The sequence below is a fragment of the Eretmochelys imbricata genome, chromosome 12 (genome assembly GCF_965152235.1).
Source record: "Eretmochelys imbricata isolate rEreImb1 chromosome 12, rEreImb1.hap1, whole genome shotgun sequence".
NCBI classification, from domain to species: Eukaryota; Metazoa; Chordata; order Testudines; family Cheloniidae; genus Eretmochelys; species Eretmochelys imbricata.
Genome location: NC_135583.1, coordinates 18,794,695 through 18,820,534, shown reverse-complemented (window position 1 = coordinate 18,820,534; position 25,840 = coordinate 18,794,695). Strand labels below are relative to the sequence as shown.

The window sequence follows — 25,840 nt, the reverse complement described above, 5'->3', positions numbered from 1 at the left end:
GTGAAAGAGGTGAAAGTGGGGCTTCTAAAGAGCAGTATACAGGAAAGCTGGATTTTGCAGCAAATCTTTAAAAGAGTGGGTGTGCTGTGGTAAATCAAGCAGAATGCAGGAGAGGATAAATAAGCAACTCAGAGATCTCTTGGTGGCAGGAGAATACTAAAGCTAAATTTCTTTACAAGATGCCTGTAAGTTTCGGAGACATGTCAGAGAGGTTATTGGAATTGTTGAAGGTGTGGAGGAGAACAATGAAGGGAAGGAGGGAAGCAGAAGCTCTTATGGAGGTAGCCAAGGAAGTTTTGGAAAAGAGGGTTGAGTAGAGGGGATTTCAACAGAGTAGATCAGAACCTTCTAAAAAAGGTTTTGCCATCAATTTGTTTCCAAGAAATTCCCTTTATTATCTGAGCAGCAGATAAGATTTTCTATTTTGGGTAGGTAGACTACAGTGTGAGGAGTGGTAAGGATGCCAATACACAAATGAACATTTCCTTTAGGAATAGACATTTGCAGTTTTCACAAGGAAGCCAAATATGCTGCAGAGAAGGCTCTGATAGGTTCCCCTCACATGGAGCTTTAGACAAGCAGAAAATGTTTACTGTTCTACTAACTGTGGATGGGAATGGTTAAGAGAATGTTGTCTCTCTTCTGTAAGCTGAGGGAAAAACTACAAATTTCATAGCTTTAAAAAACAGTTATAGCCTTTCGCTTCTGATACCTTCATCTTCTTGAATAAAATAAATGTGAATTTAGCTGCCTCTGTGCATGTGTGCATTCAGAGTACTAATATCTGCTGCTCTCTTCTTTGTAATATGTTTTGCCATCAAGATTAGGCTTCAAAAACCTCTACTACAAAAGGCAGTTAGGCTGCTTGGTGTCTTTGCCATAATGCCACTCTAAAAATAAGTTCTCTATTTGCATGTGGGAAAATTGCTATTTCCAAATTGCTCATTGGTCTGTAATATTAAACTCATGTAGTGATGAAAACAACTGTGGGTTAATAATGAAAATAGAATATCCATGGCAGGCCAGAGAAACCTTCATCCAACTGCCACCCAGGAAAATATATAAAGTACCTTGTCCGCTGGTTGTAAAATAAACAAATGAAGAAAATCAATGATCAAAGGAGGCAATTGGCTGAAAGACATGAAGTAAACAAGTGTTTCAAATTTTTGAATCAAATCTTATTACATTATATCATGACTTAGTGGTAGAAGCCATAGTGGGATAAAATATTGGTCAGAATAACCATCACCACGAAAGAAAGTATATGTTTCTCAGTATGGGAGAAAAAACATCTCTGAATCTCCAAATCTCCACACCTAAAGTTAATACAAAATTTGAAATATGTAGAGAGAGACTAATAAAACTGGAAAGGGAAAATGAAATTTCAGAAAGAGTGAATTACCCCTACCATGAATGCTTACTCTGTTGGAAGCAGTTTGTCATCACGTAACACCCTACCCCCACCTGCTCTTATCTACAGGGGAAATTATTTCAGCAAAGGTACTCTGAGCTTTGTGGCTTGAGTGGAATAGCGGAATATAGACAGTGGTAACAGAGATTCTTAAAATCAGTCACTGATCATTTAAAAAAATAACCATCATCACAGCAATGAAATTCTTCTGTGGTCTTCTAAAATAAAATGACACATTTCCCAACAAATATACACATCTACAATAATTAATTTTGGCTTAAAGCATTTTGTTCTGTTATACCATGAGGTAACACAGGTTTTCCAATATTTTATTGATATACATGTCAGCTTTTCTGTTGTCTGTCAAATCACAACTTTCTAATGTTTGAAATTGGGAGGAGTGGATGAGATTCTGAAAATTATATATTTTGGAATTAGTTTTGCATTTTCTTTTAACATTAACAGGAGCTGTCTCTTAAGTTTCGCATATGTCACACTTATTATTTGCCCTTTTCCAGATGTTGTTTGGTATAAATGGCTACTGGATTTTCACATGCAGCTTGTGATGATTTTTATTTACTAACATCTGGTGATTGAAATAATTTTCAAATAAACGCTGTCAAAATATTCATTTCTTTGTCATGTCAACACAGTGCTCAAAAGTATGTTGACGAGAGGTCACTGTTCTATAGTCTCAATGTGTTTTTAACATACCCTTTTTCCTTGCACAAACCTTCACCTGCCAAGATTTGCAGTTTGTTTTCTGTTGCATTTATTTCTCCTTAGCTCTTCTTACATATGCTGTATACGTAGCAATATTCCAAAATATATGGAAATACGTTTGCTAAGATATTTTCTTGCCCTTTAGTATTACAAAATTGGGTGAAAAAGAAAAACCCTCTAAATAGTGTGTTCAGAGAACTTCCCATCAACGTTCTGTTATGAAGGTTGAGTTTAGACTTCTTTTCAAAGCCCTGGTTTAATTGGAATAGCCAGTTGGCCACATTGGTATGCTTAAAACAGATTATGAGAAGAAATTTTAGAGTTTAGGGAAATGTAGATTAAGAACTTTATATGTTTAATAAAAATGTGTTTGTTTAATTTTTTTCTGAGCATCATACTATTTTTTTTTCAGTTCGTGTGTTTTTAGTGGTCTATGTTTTCAGGACTCCCAGTGTCACACACAGATGTATTTCTTCCAGACTCAGTACCAGGGTACTTTCCTTGTGGGGCCTTTCTCAAGAGAAAATTATTTAGCAATTTTAATCTTTTGTGGATGAATTATAGAGTGTAGAAGGGGATTGTGCTAGACAAGCCAGTTTCATTATTGGGAAATGCCGTGCCCGTTTTCTGCTATTCTCTGTGATTTTTGGAAACTACAGAAATCCTTCGCGACAAGGGTATGAGGGGAACCTGATGGCAGAACAGAGGAGCAAGTATAAGATGTTATAACAGTTTGAAAATTGACTGTTACTATTCGTCAAAAGAGAATCAGCTTTAGAGCTCCAGAGTAGCGCTGATGTATATTAAAGGAAATTAGCACATCCCAAATTCCCTCCACCTTTCCTAGTTGGTAAACCGTCCCCAAACCCCTTCAAGACACAATTTTACCCCTTCAAGGTCAAGCGTAGTTGATTCCTCCCAACTTTGCTCTTGGTATTAAAGATACTGTGCCTTCATAAAATGTATTAAGGGTTTTTGGATTGGAGTTTCAAAGGGGCATTATAGGATTTAGGCATGTGAATTCTTTTGAAATTCAATGGGAGTTGGACACCTAATTTTCAGGTATCTGAAAAGTCCATCCTAAAGACCTAGAGCTTGCCCAGGAAAGACTGGATCGCTCAGAGCATGTACAGTGGGATATAAAGTCTACACTGAGAATACTAGCTCTCTAGCTTTACTATTGGGTGGCTATTAAGAATCCTATGTGAAATGAGTCTGGTAGCCTCATTTGACTTTTTAAAAATGGACACGTATTGCGTCATTTAAAAAAAAAAATTGCAGCTGGCACTTCCAGCCTCCTCCTTGACAGTCTCAGCAAAGGTCAAAGAATATGGCCATAGAGACTTTACTACCATCTTGCCCTTAGCCCTCCTCTGTGAGGGAAAGGTTTAGCAGAACTGTTACCTTGATAGAAGTCTCCCCCCTCCCCACCATCCCCCATATAGACATCATTATTCTGGTATAAGAGTGGCTTTTTTAAGCTTAAACTTCTTCCCAGCTTGTATAAACTAAATTGAAAAAAGGCACTCATACTGAAATGGGTGACTGCATGTGCGGGTTATACTGATATAACTGTATTGGTTTAAATTCACAACTTAGTTTATACCCAAAAAAGCTTTCCTGCATAGATAAGACCTTAGAGTGCTCCCTCCAGGTCAGGACTGAGACATACTGGCAGGGCAGCATGGGGACACTGCTTTGGCACTGCCTGTGCTGGATCCATTCTGCAGATAACTCATTCGGGTCCAATCATCAGCGATGTTAGTATAGACCTTTTCATGACTGCTAAATTCAAGTGTAAAAAAAAAAGTTGTTTATTAATTGAAATTTTACTTGGTTATTTGTAGGAATTTTTAGAGGAAATGCGGAACAAGTAAAGGAATATCAGGAGCTTCTGGATCCTTTGCTTCAACAGTCAGCTGAAGGTAGTGTGCGATAGTAGTTTCAAGGAATTGTAGGTTCCTTTGGGTTATCTGAACGTTTTAAAAGTATACTTAAGTCTTCTAAATTTTTTTGCAAATACTGTAGCAACAGAAGATCAAAGTAATGTGGAAAGAATATATTGTTATGAGAGTAATGCTTCACAGCACTTAATATAATATATATCATAATTTTATTATAATTTATAATATAAAACCTAGGTTTTTTTTCTTCCGTAAAAACATATCTAATTAGAAAAGGAGTTCATTATCTGGGAAAAGAATTGATGATGGTTTAAATGCAAGGTTTACTCAGAAACCGTTTTTTGTTTCGTTTTGTTTCAGTATTTACAAAGATTAGATGACTATGCTTGGAAAGTTTAGTTACTAATATTCCCAATGTCAAAATATTCCACTCTGAGACAAATATAAGTAACTGCTTTAATTATTCACTGGTTCTCAGCTTCAACAGCAAGAGTGCTCTAAAAATTATTCAGTATTTGAATATGATACAGATTCTAGTTTGGATTTATCATGCTGTGAAAATAACAGTATTTTAGAATTATTTGGAATGTTCTGTCTTCTAAATCACTCGAACTACAGTTTTAGTGGAACTGCATACTAGGAAGCTCACAGATGGACTGAATGGGTATTTTTCCACAACGAATAAGGAGACCACGGATTAAATGAAAACAACAAAAATGGTCTGAATAGAGCTCAGGCTTAGACTATTGATAATCCAAGCCTAAAGTTTTGAGTTTCCTAGAATAATGTGTTTTGTTAATAATAATCAGATATTCTACACATCTATGGCATTGTGGATTTTATGGTATTCATTTTTGTCTATGCAAGAATCTTCTAGTCTTTGTATCATTCCTGGATCTTGCAGTTTTAATTAAACTGAGTCAGTTGCTCACAAGAATTTAAGAATTGTCATACTGCAGCCGACCACAGTGCAAATCTTGCCACCTCATTGATCATCCTCTTTTCCAGATGATTGATTAATACATTAAGCAACATGATCTTAAAAAATAATCTTGTGTGCTGACTGTTAACCTTTGTCATCACCATTTATTTTTGATCTGAACTTTTCTGACTTTGAGCCATTTTCTAGTCCCTTAGAGTACTTCCTATGTCATTCTATTTCTTAATTTCTGTATTAGCCTCTTGAGAGTGATTTTTTTTTTTTTTTTTTTGTCCAGAGATATTGTCAGCTGATTTGCCTTCATTGGCTGTTTTGTTGAAATGCTCAAAGAAATCTAGAAAATTAGTGAGGCACAGTCTTTTTGTTTGCAAGGGGCTTGCTGGTTTGTCCAAATCATACTGTAATCATCTAGATGTTTTATAATTCTGTTTTTAAATGGTTGATTCAGCCAGTTTACATGGTAATGAAATAAGGTCTACGAATCAGTAATTCACAGAAACACACTTGGTAATTCCATGGGAACACCACTTTCTATCCTCCTGTGTGCCAGTGTAATAATTGTGCCATTTTGTTTCATGGAATTTCATAGAAGTTAAATTTTACTTAAAGCAAGATTTTGATTAAATATCTAACTTTGCACTGAATACATGCAAAAACTTGGAATTTACACATGATTTATTATAAAGCTATTTTTCCTTGAAAAGAATCTGTTTATCTTTGATTTTTTTCACAAAATGGGTCTAATTTTGAGTCTGTAAAGAAATGCAAAAAACCTCTTTATTTCCAAGTAATTTTGATTATCTGTGAGTATTTTGCTAATTTCTAGACAGCATACCTTTTTTTGCTATCTATAAATAAATATTCATTCTGCTTTGCCCTGAATAGAATATTAAGAGACGGTACATTTGTTCAGTAAAGAAATCATGTAAAAATGATGTTCAGGCATAAATAAAGTAATGTTTAATATAGCTCTCAGTCTGCACTGCCTTGGAAGGATAACACAATGCTGGCAACCGTTCAGTTCAAACAGATTATCAGTGTATATTTTTTCCATTTTAAATTCACTTCAGTTTTATAGGGAAATAGTTTTATATATTTACGTAATGTATTTATTTTAAAATTCCACAGGATATCCTGTTGTACCCAGGTATTATTATGTGCCAGCTGACTTTGTTGAATTAGAAAAGAAAAATCCTGGTAGTCAGAAACGATTTCCGAGCAACAGTGGACGTGATGGAAAGCTTTTCTTGTGGGGACAGGCACTGTACATCATTGCAAAACTCCTGGGTAAGAGGAAATGGATAAAACTAGATTCAAATCATGTTTATCACACTGCTAGTAATAAAACATATATTTCTTGTCAACATTTTTTTAAACCAATATACATATCCAGATTTAAGTTTTGAATGGACTCTGGATAGTTATTTTGTATGTGTGTGTATATAGATATGTATGTATGTATATAAAAATCGGTCACTACCTCTCCTTTGATAAATATGTGGAGTTCAGTTCTGGAACAATCTTCCAAGGGGAGTAGTGGGGGCAAAAAAACTAACTGGCTTCAAGACTGAGCTTGGTAAGTTTATGGAGGGGATGGTATGATGGGACTGCCTACAATGGCAGTGTACCTGTGTGTTTTCCCATGTTCCTTCACGTGTGAAACATCCTATCAGCTTTTTAAAGTTTCAAGCTTTCCTCTGATTCCACCCCCCCATACACTTCTCTATCCTTCAGCTACTAACCTTTGCTTTCACTCCCCTGCCAGCATTATAATATCATATACTCCACCCTAATACATTAAAATCATATTCTGAACCAATAACTCCTTTAATAAAACTTGAAGGTTGCACAATTAAGCACTCAGAACAGGAAATGCCAGATTTACGGTTTATTGTGCCAATGACTGACCTAACTTCGAAACTCCTTAGAAAGTTAGGTCACCAATTAAAACTCCATAATGACTAAACGAATTAGTTATTTTCATTGAGATTGAGAAAATTGTCATTGCTGGTAAATCACCTGAAATACAAAGTCAAGGATCCGATGAGAGAATAAAGTTTGGGAATAAAGAAAAAAGAGTGGGGGGATATTCATAAGAATAAAGTTCTATCAACTTTCAAACACTTTTCAATATTGCACTGTGCATTAGGAGAGATGGCGCTTTTTCACAAAGTAGACATCTTCATAGAGGGTTGGTCTTGTGGACACATTTCTTCACAACTTGCCAATTATGATCCCATTCTTCTGACCAGAGCTGAAAAATGAATGTGACTCCTCCCAGTGAAGCAATAAGCTGGCTAGCCAGGGTGAGACTATATTTGTACCACCACCCCCTTTCTACCTACCAGGCCACGTTTGCTGCAAATTAAGTGAATAAAGGAGTTGTGTACTGTTTATTGTTTAGTATATTTAATTGTAATATTAGCAGTCAATCTTGTACTTAATGTTTTAGATGCCACTTCCTACTAAGATTGGTCAAATAGCTGGAAGAAATAAATATTGAATATATTTGATGAATTCCAATGGTATTAATCTAATAGGTTTGCTAAATAGTATTTGATCGGCTCTGTAGCTGATGAATACTGGTAAAATAAATCAAATGAAATATTTGCCAAGCTGTTTGACCAGCTCTACTTGCTACATCCCCTTGCTTCTGTTTTACTTTCTTTCCCTTCCTGTTGTTACTTTTTCTGTCCTGTAATTAATCATGTTGAATCATTTCCTAAGTTATCATTGGTGTCTTTCCTCTTATCTTCTTATTTAACTTTTTCCCATGTTGCATTCGCTACTACAGGTTGATCACTAACAGTTATATGCAGGTGTTCAGTATGAATCATCACTGGTTGGTTGGTCAGATGAGTAACATGATATTGGATGAATGCAAAAATTTTCTGCACAAATACTCTTACCTGAAAACTTATTCCATTTCTTCAACTACTCTACTCATAGTTTTGAATCCCACTGACTTGTTGATTGATTCCCTTCCCTGTGAGCTGATATAAGGTTCAATTCCAAGGAGTGAGAACATAATTTTCACTCACCATTAATACAATGACCCTGCATCCTCCCCCTCCTTTCCTTTTTATTGACATTCAGGTTGGTGTTTTGTATCAATTGTATACACCTATTTTGCTAAACATTGTTATGTGGTTAGCGCAGGTGTGTGTGTGTGTTTTGCAGGCTTTCCATTGTGCTTAGGGCTATGAGTGACTGTCAGTTTTGGGATCAAAAGCGAATTTTTCTTTCAATGCCAAGCTGTCAGAGTTGAGTGTTTATAGGGGAAATTCACCTTCTCTTGTAGCATCCATGAGTGCCTGATGATTTCCTTGTTACAATAGGTATGCCATCACGGCTGAACAAGCTATGTATGGCTGTTGGGCTTTTATACCCACTTCAGTGGACGTTCACTGTTTTGGTCACAACTTTAATTGTGCCAGAAACCCCATCACAGTCTTGGCACATTATGGCTTGTCGCCTGTCTCAAACATGAGCACAGATCCAGGAACAAATGCAACTGTAGGATGCTTTGGGGAAATTAACACATGGGAAGAGATGTTGTTATTGAGAAGGGATTTAAGGCAACACTTGGTCAGTTTGTGTGAGAAAAGAGTTTGGGAGTTGACTGCCTGTCTTTAGAGACTGTAGTGGTCCTTTCAAAATAGTACCTGAAGCTGCTATTTCTATGCTATGTATCTACATTAATGGAAGTAATACTAATGGATTACATAATATTGGTAATAGAATACATGTTACCTTGAAAGTGCTCAGACTCTTTAATAATGTTTCAATTGTGGTTTACTTTCAGTTGATGGATTAGTAAATCCCAAAGACATTGATCCAATAGGGCGTTACATACCTCCACAAGATCAGCGGAATGTCAGCATGAGATACTCAAATCAGGTAAGCATATGCTTAATTTAATCTATTAGATTAAAATATTTTAGTTCAAAACAGCATCAATACTGTGTCAGAATTCAGGTTATTTTCCAAATTAAATGCATGTATTATGCTTTTTAATTTATTTTTAAATCAATTTCCGGTAAAAATCAATGGATCCTTCTGAATGGTGGATTACTGGTTTTCTTTCAGATTTGTATGTGTGCTCTTTGACAGAAACTGATACTATGTAGTAATATGAAAATGTAAACCTCAGGAAATCTTGCTTCGGGTGAGAAGTACGTTCTATGTGAACTCTTAGGTATAGTAGTATAACAGCTTTAGTAGTGTGGACAGGAACTATGATGATTATGTCACTTGCAGTAGCTATTTCTGGATACAGGTTATGATATAAGCAAGATGCCCGTGATTTAGGAAGCACATCACACCTAAATTATGTGGCAATCAAAGATGTCCATAGTCTTGCACACTGTAAGAGGTGCATAGGGAGGCAGGGAGAGACCTGCTCTTCTCTCGATCTCCAGATAAATTTTGGCTGTAGGTGTATAAAAGATTTTCTACATTGACTTCCTAAGACTTTTAGGAGTTGGGCTCTCTTCGATCCATACATCCAGTGATGAGCTGCCAAAATCTTAACAACGGGTTCCCTCCTCACCCCACGAGGGGGTTGTTGCCCACCCCCCACCACTCCTGCCCGATCCAACCCCCCCCCCCGCATTCCTTGATGCCTCCCCCAGACCCCTGCCCCATCCACCCCCCTCCCCTGTCCCTTGACTGCCCCCAGAACCGGGCAAGAGGGTCTTGTGGGTCACCGTAGTGAGTGCCTACCCCACCCCTATCAGCCAGAGGCACCTGCCGGGGGGCGAGGTGGGGCGTCCCGGTGGTGCTTACCTGGAGTAGTTCCCAGGAAGCATCTGGCAGGTCCCTCTGGCTCCTAGGGGCGGGGGAGCGTAGCTATGGGGGGGAACGGGAAGCGGCCGATCCCCCCACTGAGAGTGTAGAAAGAAAACTCTTATTCTTTAAATCAATTTAAGTTACACAGAGATGGCTGAGAAACCACATTTTAGTTCTGCAATTTTTTTAAGCTTTCAGAAACATTTTTCATCCAGATTCAGGATGAAAAAACAATAACTCAAAAATTTTCACAGGACTTAAAAACCCACTATTTTTTTTCCTGAAACACTGAAATGTGGTGTTTCCAAAACAAAATATGCTCACCAGAATCCTCAGCTGCCTACCAGCTGGGCTGCAGCTGAGCCAGGAACCCTGGAAGCCCTAGCAGCTGTGGACTGAAATTGACATAATTCCTGTTAGTTTCATGACTGCTCTTCAGTAGTAGGCAGAAGACTGACAAGAATTATGAATTAAGAATCATGTCAATTTCAGTCTGCAGCTCCAGGCAGCTAACCTGGTGGACTATCAGGGAGACTCGAAGCTCTCCGAGTACTGGCTGTCAAGTTCCAAGGCCTCTGGTGTGACCTGGCAGGAAGACAAGCAGGTTTCCAGCAGTAATTTGTCAAAAGTAAACTGATTCTGCAAAAAATTTAGATTTTGACAAAGTGGAAAATTCAGATGAAAAATTGTTTTTTCAAAATTTTTCCGACCAACTCTATCTGTGCAGTTTGTATGTAGATGAGCCCTTTATAATGGAGGCAAGAGCCACATGCATGTAAAAAGTGTGAGGCAGGTGATTAAAAGCACATTCTGAACCTTTTACATTCTTGCAGAGAGACATTTCCTTAATCGAGACTAACTTTTTTTCTTACTGTGCAGTGTTGTAGAAGAAATTGTGGAATGTTTATCAGATATTGATGTAAACTATTCTGTGGAAACAAAAGCTACTGTGTCTTGTGCAAATGAATGTGTATCCTGCTTCCAAGGCATTTCTTTTTTCTTGATTTATCCAAATACTCCTTACAAGCACTCAGTATCTTCCCATTTCTTGTTGCCTAGGCAATCCTGATGCCCGGGTGCTAGCTGATGATTTGTGAATGAGACTTCCATTGTTCACACTGGAGCACTTACGCTATGTTAATGTGAGATAATGGAAACTCAAAAAGAAAAGGAGTACTTGTGGCACCTTAGAGACTGACCAATTTATTTGAGCATGAGCTTTCGTGAGCTACAGCTCACTTTATCGGATGCATACCGTGGAAATTGACAGTATGTATGGAATTTGCTTGTGTGTTTTACCCAGCACCCAAGGGTGCTGCCAGAAGAAGTTACATTGCACAGTCAGTTGTGCAGCACTAAAGTTGGATTCAGTTAGTTAGCGTAAGAATTGCCTCTTGCTTTACAGCCATTCTCAATATGCATAAATTATCCACTACCTTGATCTTCCCTTGTATCCTCTTTTTTAGTTAAAAGAAAAGGAGTACTTGTGGCACCTTAGAGACTAACCGATTTATTTGAGCATGAGCTTTCGTGAGCTACAGCTCACTTCATCGGATGCATACTGTGGAAACTGCAGAAGACATTATATACACAGAGACCATGAAACAATACCTCCTCCCACCCCACTCTCCTGCTGGTAATAGCTTATCTAAAGTGATCACTCTCCTTACAATGTGTATGATAATCAAGGTGGGCCATTTCCAGCACAAATCCAGGTTTTCTCACCCTCCCCCCCCCCCACTCACTCTCCTGCTGGTAATAGCCCATCCAAAGTGATCACTCTCTTTACAATGTGTATGATAATCAAGGTGGGCCATTTCCAGCACAAATCCAGGTTTTCTCACCCCCCCCCCTTTTTTCCAAAAACCACACACACAAACTCACTCTCCTGCTGGTAATAGCTTATCCAAAGTGACCACTCTCCTTACAATGTGTATGAAAATCAAGGTGGGCCATTTCCAGCACAAATCCAGGTTTTCTCACCCCCCCACCCCCCAAAAACACACACACACACACACACACAAGCTCACTCTCCTGCTGGTAATAGCTTATCCAAAGTGACCACTCTCCCTACAATGTGCATGATAATTAAGGTGGGCCATTTCCAGCACAAATCCAGGTTTTCTCACCCCCCCCCCAACACACAAGCTCACTCTTCTGCTGGTAATAGTTCATCCAAAGTGACCACTCTCCTACAATGTGCATGATAATCAAGGTGGGCCATTTCCAGCACAAATCCAAGTTTAACCAGAACGTCTGGGGGGGGGGTAGGAAAAAACAAGGGGAAATAGGCTACCTTGCATAATGACTTAGCCACTCCCAGTCTCTATTTAAGCCTAAATTAATAGTATCCAATTTGCAAATGAATTCCAATTCAGCAGTTTCTCGCTGGAGTCTGGATTTGAAGTTTTTTTGTTTTAAGATAGCGACCTTCATGTCTGTAATTGCTTGACCAGAGAGACTGAAGTGTTCTCCGACTGGTTTATGAATGTTATAATTCTTGACATCTGATTTGTGTCCATTTATTCTTTTACGTAGAGACTGTCCAGTTTGACCAATGTACATGGCAGAGGGGCATTGCTGGCACATGATGGCATATATCACATTGGTGGATGTGCAGGTGAACGAGCCTGTGATAGTGTGGCTGATGTTATTAGGCCGTGTGATGGTGTCCCCTGAATAGATATGTGGACACAGTTGGCAACGGGCTTTGTTGCAAGGATAGGTTCCTGGGTTAGTGGTTCTGTTGTGTGGTATGTGATTGTTGGATTTGTGCTGGAAATGGCCCACCTTGATTATCATACACATTGTAAAGAGGGTGATCACTTTGGATGGGCTATTACCAGCAGGAGAGTGAGTTTGTGGGGGGTGTGGGGGCAGAGGGTGAGAAAACCTGGATTTGTGCTGGAAATGGCCCAACTTGATTATCATGCACATTGTAAGGAGAATGATCACTTTAGATAAGCTATTACCAGCAGGAGAGTGGGGTGGGAGGAGGTATTGTTTCATGGTCTCTGTGTATATAATGTCTTCTGCAGTTTCCACGGTATGCATCCGATGAAGTGAGCTGTAGCTCACGAAAGCTTATGCTCAAATAAATTGGTTAGTCTCTAAGGTGCCACAAGTCCTCCTTTTCTTTTTGTGAATACAGACTAACACGGCTGTTACTCTGAAACCTGTCTTTTTTAGTTGTTCTTTTGTTCATTTCCCTTGTAAACAACTTGGTTCTTGAGACCAATATCTTCTGATGATCATAGATGAACAGTATTGAAAATCTAGAAAGGATTTGTTCTACAAACCAGTGGAACATATTGCATGACTTAGCAGGAAATCTGTGTTAATTTTCCAGATGTGTAGGGAGAAACAGATTCTTCCCTAAGGACTTTGATTATCAGAGATACAGTATGTGTTTCTTTTTCTCGACTAGAATCCTGTATGATTTTAATTTAATGATGGGACGTACCATAATGAATGATACGAAGAAGGTGAATTAGGCACTCGTATTTTGAGAAAGGTGAAATAGAAGAACAAGGAAACATGAATGAAAAGCAAAATTTTAAAATTGATAACGGGAATTTCATAATTAGCCTGTGGAACTCAGTGCCACAAGAGAGATTTAGTTCACGAGCCAAGTAGGATTGAAAGATTAGGTAATTGTATAGATAATAAGAGCATCCACAGTTATTTTTGGTAGGATAAAAAAGAATAGAGGATATAAACTGTTATGCATGCAGGCATAAATGTAACCATTGACTGGGATTGGGAAGAAACTTCCCCATTGACCAAGTTATTCCATTACAGAGTTTCTTGCTCCTCCTCTGAAGCATCTGTTACTGTATGCTGTTAGAGATGAGATACTAAATTAGGTGGTCCATTGTTCTCATCCTATATGGTAATTCTTGTGTTCCCATTCAGTCCTCAGGAATTGCTCATACTAGCAGTACTGTAAATGACATTGTGCCTATTACAGGCAGGCTGGTAGCACCACCTTTTGTTATGGGTGCCACCACCTCCCCAGCACTGTGTCTCTCACAGACTGCGACCCTGAGCAGAGTCAGCCAGCATTAGAAGCGGCTCTGTACTGTCCCTTCAGCTTCCCACCTGGGCCCAGTGGAGCTGGAAGTGCCAGGGGTGGGTGAGGAAGAGACACAGCAGGAGAAGGACAAATCCTCCCTCCCGCACCAGCAGACGGAGCAGAGCAAGCCCTGCAAGGGCATCTCTGTACTCTCCGAAAATGGGGGGAGGGGGCAGTTAACTCTGCATGCCCCCTCTTCCCCCCCCCCCCGGCGCCACCTCCGATTGTTGGTTCCCCTTCTTTCTTCCTTTTTTGCTCAATATTTTTCTTATTGGCTTTTCTGTTCTGTATTTCACATCTACTCAAACAGTTAATCTTAATATTTGATTATGCCATTTTTATCGAATTTAGCTCAATTTATGCAAAATCAGTGTGCAAGTCTGTTTAGTACTCACTTTGTGGTAAAAATGGAATATGAAACTAGAATACAACACATTTAACTTAATTATGTCTTCAAAAACCAAAACCAGCTTCTTTCCTTATAATGCCTTGTTCCTTTTCTCCACAATTAAAAAAATGCATTAAATTATTTCATTCTCTTTTTTAAAAAGACAGCTATTTCAGAGCATTTGGCAACTTAGGGTTACTGAAACAAAATCAATCAACCCAAATTCAGTTTAAAAAAATAGAGCAATTTTATTAATTATTATTCCATTTGCATTAAAACAACTTAATCAGACCTAAGTCTTGTTCCACAAAGATTTAGATAGACGAGACAACTCTAATTGCTATCTATATGAACTTTCTTTGTGTATAGTATCTTGGAAACACATCTATCAAGAGACAGGCTACTTTATAACTGCAGTTCGAGTGCAGTGGTCTAAATGCAGGGAACTACTGAATTGTCTCAGATACAATTTTGTGAATACCTGTGGGTAAATATTAAAATTTCAGTGGTGATCACTATATACTGCTTCTGCAGAGGCTCCCTCTTGAAAATGGTGATTATCTGTGCTGCAGCTCTGGAACCACCTAGAAAACACTGACCATGTGGTTCATGCTCATATCCTCTGATGGATACAAACTTTCAGTGAAAGGCTATACAAAAGGCTGCAGACCCAATTTTTTTTCTCAAAAAGAAAAGGAGTACTTGTGGCACCTTAGAGACTAACAAATTTATTTGAACATAAGCTTTTGTGTGCTACAGCCCACTTCATCGGATGCATGCAGTGGAAAATACAGTAGGATGATTTTATATACACAGAGAACATGAAACAATGGGTGTTACCGTGCACACTATAAGGAGAGTGATCAGTTAAAGTGAGCTATAACCAGCAGGAGAGAAAAAAAACCTTTTGTAGTGATAATCAAGATGGGCCATTTCCAGCAGTTGACAAGAACGTGTGAGGAACAAAAGGGGGAGGGGAAATAAACATGGGGAAATTATTTGAAATAATATATATATATATATTTCAAAAATATTTGAAATACCAGTGCAGGACCCCAAATAATTGGGAAGGGAGACTAGGATGACCATGGAATTGCAAAGGGGAAATATACTGTGAGAACTACAATTACAGGTGAATAATTTTCTTTTCTCCAATAATTGCCTCTACAGATCCCCGCTTCAAGAGATTAGTTAACCCTCATAACCCCCTTGAAGAGTGTCCATTTAATTGTCCTTAATTTCACCATGGTAATTTATCTGTTCACCACTCTTCATACTCAGATAAGATTCTTCTAGCAAAAGTAAACATTTCCATCTTCAAAAACAAAAGGTTTGATCCTCACTGTACCAAATCCAGCATACTGGACGTCACTGGGATGCCGTAACTATTTCTGAAGTGATCATATTATTTTTTACTTGTTGGAGCATTGCCATATTGTGACAGTCTGGCTAGTTCTCAGGAAAGAGACACTGGATGCCAACTGTCTTAAAAATTGCCACCATGTTTCCAGTCTGTTCTGAGGCAAAATCATCTGAAATGTGACAACATCCATAATCTACCAGCATCTGATCTCTTTTAACATCCTGGACTTTTTACAGTCAGTATTAAGATCCAGCATGGCACAAAAACATATGTATGTTAGTCTGTGTTACTGCTGCTAACTCCAAATAAAGAAATATGAAGAAAAAACTCAGTGAAAGCAGAAGAGTTTACTGGATAATTAAGATTAATTCCTTATAGCATGTCTTAAAATACTTAGGTATTGGTTTATTTTTCCCTTTAGTAATAAAACAACTAAAATCACAAATTAATAAATAAATGAGACTTAAATATTCAATTTTTTTCACATCTTACACTTCAATAGATGCCTGATATTTTGGAGGTATTTGTATTTATCCCACATCTACTACCTATGTGTTTGAACCACATTTAGCCTTTGCTTGTTGAATAATGATAAACAAATGTGTGCTTAGTGTACTGAAGGAGCTCTTCCTTCCAGTTCACTAGCGTAACAAAGTTGGTACATAGTTCAGTGCTCTATACTATGTGTCTCACATTTTGAGTCAAAATTCATAGACTTCTTTTCTGCTTTCTTTTGCTGAAAATTTGTTTAGAATACATCATAATACCTAGATAGTAAATTACATTAAATGTGACACTCTTTTTAAAGGAGCACTAATGTAGTGAAAAATGTTGGCTGTCCTTTAGCTAGCAAGATGTACAAATGAAGCCTAATGAGCACAAATTACTCTTATTTGAGGAACTGAAAGCAAAATTTTATTAAATTCTCAAAACACACTTTTCCCTTAGGTCCAAGAATTAGCACTGTATTGCAGATAAACTCTGTTTTAGGATCACTTATTTTAAGTTGTGGCATGAAAGTTTAGTCTCTGAAGATTCTTTGTTGTTTAAGACCTACAATATGTTAAGTAGTATATAAAAATATGGTCTGGTTAAGTGATTTATAAAGGATTGCTTTGTAAATGGAGTATTATCTAGATGGAAGGCATTAGTTGTTATAGCTAAAGCTAAATCAGTCATCTTAAAGCTTACAAAACCTGTAAGAACAAAACAACAGTCTTGTATGTTACAGAATGCTTGTGGAGCATAATGAGCAATATGACAAAGACTGTGTTAAAGTGCTTCAGTACAAAAACATAATAAAATAATTCAATTAGTGTGCGTAGAAAAACAGTAGTAGATTGCTCTCCTAATTAATCCCTAAACATTTTTTTATTTTGTATTGCAGCAAAAGGTCTGTTTATATAACATAATGTGAAATCATCAATATAGAATTAGTCCACTACACAAACAACGATTTTTACTTTATGTTCTAAAGTAGAAACAAGAATGACACCACAATCTAAGCCATTCTGGTTTGTGCTAATATTTTCATGTAAACCTCATATTTTGCTTTGTAGTGACATCTGATCATTATTTAGTGTTCTCTGTTGGACTTCATTTCCCAATAGATAACTTAACTTAATTATATATGGTTTCAGAGTAACAGCCGTGTTAGTCTGTATTTGCAAAAAGAAAAGGAGTACTTGTGGCACCTTAGAGACTAACCAATTTATTCGAGCATAAGCTTTCGTGAGCTACAGCTTACTTCATCAGATGCATACTGGAATGGGACCATGGAGGCCTGGTGTGTGAGCTGTAGCTCACGAAAGCTTATGCTCAAATAAATTGGTTAGTCTCTAAGGTGCCACAAGTGCTCCTTTTCTTTTTAATTATATATGTATTTTTTTCACTCATGTGCACTGTAGTTTTTTAATAGGTATAATGTAGGTGGTCAATAACTCTTCTTAAGTAATTGTTATTTTTTTGCAAAACCTTGTCTGGTCCCCTTTTGTTCCTGCTGTACCAAATTTGTTGCAACCGAGTGTTGATTATTATTTTTCATTTTGGGATTTTAGTGAATGAGATGGACCAGATTCTAGTGAGAAAAGATGTATTAAGGAACTGTCATGTCAAGGTTTCCCCTTTGCAGGATATGAAAGCTGATATTTTACTGTTTTGTTTATTTTGTTTGCTGTAAAAATCAAAAATGAAAACCTGATTCCACTGACCTAGTGTGAGCAATTGAGTTACTGATCAAGAGTATGTGCAAAACTTTAATTACTGACAGGTTTCAGAGTGGTAGCTGTGTTAGTGTGTATCAACAAAAACAAAGAGGAGTCCTTGTGGCACATTGGAGACCAACAAATTCATTTGGGCAGAAGGTTTCGTGGGCTAAAACCCACTTCATCAGATGCGTGGAGTGAAAAATACAGTAAGCAGAATATATATTATAGCACATGAAAAGATGGGAGTTGCCTTACGAAGTGGGGGGTCAGTGCTAACGAGCCAATTCAGTTAAGGTGGATGTGGCCTGTTTTCAACAGTTGACAAATGGGGTGAATACCAAAGGAGGGAAAATTCAGTAGTGCTCACGAGGTCAATGCAATCAAGGTCACATATTTCCAACAGTTGACAAGAAGGTATGAGTATCAGCAGAGGGAAAATTACTTTTTGTAGTGATCCATCCACTCCCAGTCTTTATTCAGACCTAATTTGGTGGTGTCCAGTTTGCAAATTAATTCCAGTTCTGCAGTTTCTTGTTGAAGTGTGGTTTTGAAATTTTTTTGTTGAAGAATTTCCACTTTTAAAAATTGCCTCAAGGACTCCTCGTTGTTTTTAATTACTGAGGTTCTCTAACCTGAACAAATACAGCTAGAATACTTTTTTTTTAAATTTGGGATGTTGATCTTTTGATTTGGAGACTAAAGCTGCCATTATTAATATTTGGGAGAGGGTATTCAAAATGTCACTTCTTGCATAAATCACTGGTTAATTTTATTTTCAGTATTGTAGGTAATTCTCTATAAAGAATCAGCACAGATTACACTAAAGATAGATAGACAAGGATTTCCAAGATAAACAGAATCTGGATTATGTTTGTTTGTTTATACCACCCTCACTTTTATAACATTGGAGTGACTTCTCCATTATACTGGCCAGATCTAGAGAGCTGTTGAAACAGTGAACAAACCAAAAATTGTAAGCCTAATTCACCAATGGTATAACTCCATTGACTTTGACCATGTAGTTATTTGAGAGTTAGGGAATGGCTAGAGGATAAGACAAGGGTGTTTTTGTTTGTTTTTAATTATGTAAAGCATTTTAGGATGTGGCATATCTAATTTGATAGGTTAAAAAATAAGTATCCATGTTACAGAAATTTATTTCAATATTCCATCTAGGTTAGCAGTTAATCCTTGTAGAGAGATGCTCAGAGTACTGTGCATTTATTTTCTAATAGCATCTATTATCTTAAAATTTCACTGCAGACATGAGTGGTCTTGGTGTGAAATTTTCTGGATCTGTGGCATATCCTGAATAATTTAAAAAAATTAAGAGTTTCACTGACCCTTTTAAATGCTAAGTAGTCATTTTAAAGCCATATTCTACCTCAAACAAATGCAAATAGCATTCTTTTGCCTTTGTGGATCATTTTTCCTTCATCCAATAAGTGATATATACAGTATTTGTCACAGAGCATCTGACTATTGTATTTAAGGTATGTTCTATACTCCAAAACCAAATACACTTAACTCCCTGTATTTCTCTGGTCTTGCCTCCACTGTAAATGTTATCTGTAGTGCAAGCTTTGCATAAATCTTTATCATAACTATATATCTTGAATACCAAAACTAAATTTGACTTCCATAAATCTTTTCTTCCTGTTTCTGACTACAGTTGGGGAAGCTATAATCTTAGGCATGTTCCTGTTTCCCTTTAGCTTTACTATGATTGTTCAAAATATTCAATGCTATGTTAAAAAAACCTAAATGTTATATATATTTTTAGTTTGAGACACTTCTGCAAGCTTGCACCAGCAAAATTGCCAAAAGTACGCCTCTTCCCCGATATAACATGACCCGATATAATGCGGGTTCGCATACAATGCGATAAAGTTCCGACACGCTGCTCTGAGCAGCGTGTCAAGGGTGCCGGGCCGGGCCGGGACTGAGGGGTTGGATAAGGGGCAGAGGTTCTCAGGGGCTTCTCCCCCACAGGGTCTGGGAGGGGAGAGCTGGGGGGGCACTTTTGGGGGCCCCACAACCCCAGAGTGGCCCGGGGCTTAGCTAGGGGCTGGGGTCAGCCCACTCTGCTTCCCTCGCCCCAGCCCCAGCCGTGTCGCTCGGGGAATGGGGTTTGGGGGAAGGGATCCCGCAGCACTTACTGGCAGCGGCAGAAGCGGAGCAGCCCGGCCCCAGCCCGCTCTACTCCGCCAGCTCCCAGCCGCAGCACTCTGCTTCCCACCGCAGATGAGTGCGGGACCTTTCCCCAACCCCGCCCCTAGCGACACGGCTGGGGCTGGGGCTGGGGCAAGGAAAGCGGAGCGGGCTGGGGCCTTTCCCCAACTTCCCCGTACTCACCAGTGGCTGGGAGATGGTGGAGTAGAGTGGGCTGGGGCCACATTACGTCACTTCCCGCTACTGCCGGTGAGTGCCTGTCAGGGGGTGAGGGGTGTGGATAGAGGTCGGAGCATCAGGGGACAGGGAGCAGGGGCATTGGGTAGGGGGTGGGGTCCTGGGGGTGATTAGGGATGGAGGTCTCTAGAGGGGGCATTCAGGTAACAAGGAACGGGGGGGCCAAAGCATGTTTGATATAACGCGGTCTCACCTATAACATGGTGAGATTTTTTGTCTCCCAAGGACCGCGTTATATTGGGGTAGAGGTGTATTGGGCATAAATTGTTTAGCACTGTCCAAGTACTGACTATGACATTCTGGGGTGCAATCCACACCAGTAAGGGGCTGTTACCCCTGCCCTGTGAACTTGGGTGCCTCACAGTGCTTTGCTGCTGTAGTTCCCACCTGGACAGCTCACAAACAGCCTTCCAGATAACACCCTGGGTATCTGTGGATAGCTGCAGCCTGCTAGCCATACATCAGTCACAGCTCTGGCTTCTACCAGTCTGGGTTGCCATGTGCTGGGTGACCCCAACACACTCCCTGTTCTGGGTTTATCGTCAAAATATGTTTTCTGCGCTGTCTAGCCCTCTCCTAAACACTCCAGATATGTTAGGTCTGTTGCGCCTCTAAGGGGATCAGTATACAACAGTTTGCTATCCTAAATGGAGTTACCCACACAGTTCACAACACTGGATTAGTTTTAATTAAAGAATAAAACAAATTGATTTAACTACAAGGAGATAGGTTTTAAGTGAGTACAAGTCTACGGCATTAAAGTCAGGAATGGTTACAAGAGAAATTAAGATAAAATGCTTCCTAATACTCAAACTTAACAAACTATACTTGATTCAAGGTGAAATTCCTTACCACATGTTTCCAGTAACATTGCTGACAAAATTATCAGGCCACGATCTGCTCCCAAAGTCCAAGGGCTGTTTCTTTTGTTGTCTTAGGTGAAAGAGAGGGATGGCTAGGTAGAGATAACTTGGGGTGTTTTTGCCCCTCATTTTTACAGTTATCACCCTTTGATATGTATTTATAACATAAGAACAGCCATACTGGGTCAGACCAAAGGTTCATCTAGCCCAGTATCCTGGCTTCCGACAGTGGCCAATGCCAGGTGCACCAGAGGGAATGAACAGAATAGGTAATCATCAAGTGATCCATGCCCTGTTGCAAAATTCCCAGCTTCTGGCAAACAGAGGCTAGGGCCACCATCCCTGCCCATCTTGGCTAATAGCTATGGATGGACCTATCCTCCATGAATTTATCTAGTTCTTTTTTTGAACCCTGTTATAGTCTTGACCTTCACAACATCCTCTGGCAAAAAGTTCCACAGGCTGACTGTATGTTGTGTGAAAAAATACTTCCTTTTGTTCCTGCTACCTATTAATTTCTTGTGGTGACCCCTAGTTCATATTATGAAAAGGAGTAAATAACACTTCCTTATTTACTTTCTCCACACCAGTCACGATTTTAAACCTCAACCATATCCCCCCTTAGTCGTCTCTTCTCCATGCTGAAAAGTCCCAGTTTTATTAATCTCTCCTCATACGGAAAAGTCTTATTAATCTCTCCTTCTATACCCTAATCATTTTTGTTGCCCTTTTCTGAACCTTTTCCAATTCCAGTACATCTTTTTTGAGATGGGATGACCACATCTGCACACAGTATTCAAGGTGTGGGCATACCATGGATTTATATCGAGGCAATAAGATATTTCCTGTCTTATTATCTATCCATTTTTGAATGATTCCCAACATTCTGTTAGCTTTTTCGACAGCCGCTGCACAAGAAGTGGATGTTTTCAGAGAACTATCCACAATGACTCCCAAGATCTTTCTTGAGTGGTAACAACTAATTTAGACTCCATCATTTTATATGTGTAGTTGGGATTATGTTTTGCAATGTGTATTATTTTGCATTTATCAACAATGAATTTCATCTGCCATTTTGTTGCCTAGTCACCCAGTTTTGAGCGATCCTTTTGTAGCTCTTCACAGTCTGCCTGGGACTTAACTATCTTGAGTAGTTTTGTATCATCTGCAAATTTTGCCACCTCACTGTTTACCTCTTTTTCCAGATCGTTTATGAATATGTTGAATAGGACCCCGGGAGGGACACCACTATTTACCTCTCTCCATTGTGAAAACTGATGATTTATTCCAACCCTTTGTTTCCTATCTTTTAACCAGTTACCAATCCATGAGACCACCTTCCCTCTTATATCATGACTTACTTTGCTTAAGAACCTTTGGTGATGGACCTTGTCAAAGGCTTTCTGAAAATCTATATCCACTGGATCCCCCTTTCCACATGCTTGTTGACCCCCTTCAAAGAATTCTAGTATCATAGAATCATAGAATATCAGGGTTGGAATGGACCTCAGGAGGTCATCTAGTCCAACCCCCTGCTCAAAAGCAGGACGAATCCCCAATTAAATCATCCCAGCCAGGGCTTTGTCAAGCCTGACCTTAAAAACTTCTAAGGAAGGAGATTCCACCACCTCCCTAGGCAACGCATTCCAGTGTTTCACCACCCTCCTAGTGAAAAAGTTTTTCCTAATATCCAAACTAAACCTCCCCCATTGCAACTTGAGACCATTACTCCTTGTCCTGTCCTCTTCTACCACTGAGAATAGTCTAGAACCATCCTCTTTGGAACCACCTCTCAGGTAGTTGAAAGCAGCTATCAAATCCCCCTTCATTCTTCTCTTCTGCAGACTAAACAATCCCAGTTCCCTCAGCCTCTCCTCATAAGTCATGTGTTCCAGACCTCTAATCATTTTTGTTGCCCTTCGCTGGACTCTTTCCAATTTATCCACATCCTTCTTGTAGTGTGGGGCCCAAAACTGGACACAGTACTTCAGATGAGGCCTCACCAATGTCGAATAGAGGGGGACGATCACGTCCCTCGATCTGCTCGCTATGCCCCTACTTATACATCCCAAAATGCCATTGGCCTTCTTGGCAACAAGGGCACACTGCTGACTCAAGGGCACGCTGCTGACTCAGTAGATTGGTAAGGCATGATTTCCCTTTACGAAAACCATGTTGACTCTTCCCCAACAAATTATGTTCATCTATATGTTGACAATTTTGTTCTTTACTTTAGTTTCAATCAGTTTGTCTGGTACTGAAGTCAGGCTTGCCAGGATCACCTCTGGAGCCCTTTTTAAAAATTGGTGTCACATTAGCTATCCTCCAGTCATTTGGTACAGAAGCTGATTTAAATGGTAGATTACAGACTACAGTTAGTAGTTCTGCAATTTCACACTTTTGTTCCTTCAGAACTCTTGGGTGAATACCATCTGGTCCTAGTGACTTTTTACTCTTTAGTTCATCAATTTGTTCCAAAACTTTCTCTAATAAAGCCATCTGTTTAATTCAGTACTTTTTGCAATACTGACCCCTTTTTCTGAGGGTTACCCCTAGACAAAATTCATTCCTGCTATGAGGACAGAGACAAAGAGCATGGTGATTAAAGAGGTTCCAGGTTGTTGTTTGCTGAGATGCAAATCTGTTTGTTCCTGCCCCCCTTCCTTGCCAGAGAATGGCCACGTGACAGGCGATTGTTCATCAACTTTGATGACACCTGGCTAGAGGTGTCAGCTTGTCCTTTGTCTTCGAGAAACTGGTTTACTGATCTGGTAAACACATTTCAGACTTAATTTCAGCTGATGTTCATAACTTTACATAGTTGCTACATATGTTTCACCATGATATTATTGATCAGCAAATTATTTGTTTTCAAATGATACCTTACAAGGTATATTTTGTGCAAAGATTATTACAGTGGTGTGTAGGGTATAAATATAGGGTCAAGGTGACATCCACTGTATTCAGCTTTGATTGAATATAGGTAGTTAATGCTGTATCTATATATCTATATATAAACTCAATATAGTGCATTTAACTAGCATTCTGCTATGTATGAAGCAGAAAGCAAATGTCTTTGCCTTTCACTGTGTCAAGGTCTGGGAGACAATATAAAGTTATAGATCTAGAATGTGCCACAGCATACTGTAAACACTGTTAGAATATTCAGTTAGAAGATGAATGAAATAATAAATATATTAATGAAATATATATATAGAGAGAGAGAGCGCACTATAATTTCTGGGGACTGATAAATGGCTTTATTTCATTCATCTTCTAACTGAATATTCTAACAGTGTTTACAGTATGGCGTGGCACATTCTGTAAATTCATATTGTCTCCCAGACCTTGACACAGTGAAAGGCAAAGACATTTGCTTTCTGCTTCATACATAGCAGAATGCTAGTTAAATGCACTATATTGAGTTTCTTGCAGTATTTTTTGAAAGTCTTAAGTTTCACACAGCCAGGTCCTCTAATATAAAAATGACTGAAGCAGTAAGTCACTTAGAAAAAGATTGCTGCATCTACCTTTTGATAAAGTACTTCATCAGGTGCAGTAATCCATGAAATCCTGCATACCAGTAAATAGATTGACACGAGAAATAAGGGATCTGCAGTTTATTTTTAATAAACTCCCTTTTTTGTCCCAGACATTATTTTCTAGAGTCTGTACTAAAATTTTATAGCTAAAAATTATTTTACCTGTTTCTTTGAGTGGCAAGAATCTAATTACTCAACCAACTTAAATACACTGTCATTTGGAAATAAGGAATTCTAGTTAGAACCTGCTTTCTTCCTTCTGTCCGCTATGTACAAATCTAAACATAATAACTTGACATAGAATGCTTATCCAAAGATCTTTCTCTAGACTTTCATTTCAAATAGTCTCAGTTGCAATAGTCAGACAACCTCAATCTCTTACATGATATTAATAGAAATAGAGCAGCAAAGAAACTTCCTAATTCTAATTCTGAGGTAAAGTTTGTAGTGGTTTATTATACTGTCCTGACATAAAGTAATTTTGTCTGTTTTTAATACCTTTACAAACAGTGTTAAGTCAATAGGAACTCCCTGTTGTTGAGGACACTGTTTTGTTATCAAAGTCTTATGTCACTTGAATTTCCAACAGGTCATTCTGGCTCCCATATTGTAATACTTATATTGAGGGAAAAAAATCTGGTTTGTGTGCTTAAAAAATGTAGGTTATAGTGCTTCTGCAACCTCTAGTAGAAGTTATTATTCATGTATATTTTAGGACAAAAAATACATTTTTTAGGACCTCAAGATTTGCTTTTCTGAATACAGCAAATGCGATTTGGTTTGGAGGAGTCATAAATGCCTGAACTTGTCTTTTTACTTTAAAGACTTACAATGGAAAGAAATTATGGTACATTTTGGATGTAGACATTTAAAAAAGTTAACATAATTTTAACTTAATTTTTGCTCTGCAAATTCTGCAGTTTTCCTTTACATTGTTAAAATTAAAATTCCAAGTCAGGGGTTTTTACAGCTAAAACTGTGCTGTTAGAGAGAACCATCTTGGAAATAACACTGTATTTGCTTCTGCTAGATACACCATAGCACTTCCCCTTCCCTCTTCCTTCTCTCCTCCCCCCAAAAATCAGAGTATGTACACAGAGTGCATTGAATACTATCAAGGAAATGAATGAGAGTAATGCAGACATTTTACATCTTAGCCAGTGAAGCATGTTGCCAGTTAAATCCCAGCCCCAGTCACTGATTTTAGTGAGGTCAAAATTTTAT

At 38.5% G+C, this 25,840-nt stretch overlaps 1 protein-coding gene across 4 annotated transcripts in view; it reads left to right on the top strand.

Annotated features, from left to right (window-relative positions):
- Window positions 1–25,840, top strand: part of PHKB (phosphorylase kinase regulatory subunit beta) — a 218,574-nt gene that overhangs the window by 134,086 nt on the left and 58,648 nt on the right. For all 4 annotated transcript variants that reach the window (XM_077830734.1, XM_077830733.1, XM_077830732.1 and 1 more), the window contains 3 exons: window positions 3,982–4,059; window positions 6,107–6,265; window positions 8,784–8,878. In XM_077830734.1, the coding sequence (XP_077686860.1) occupies window positions 3,982–4,059; window positions 6,107–6,265; window positions 8,784–8,878 (332 nt within the window). The remainder of the gene's footprint in view (window positions 1–3,981; window positions 4,060–6,106; window positions 6,266–8,783; window positions 8,879–25,840) is intronic.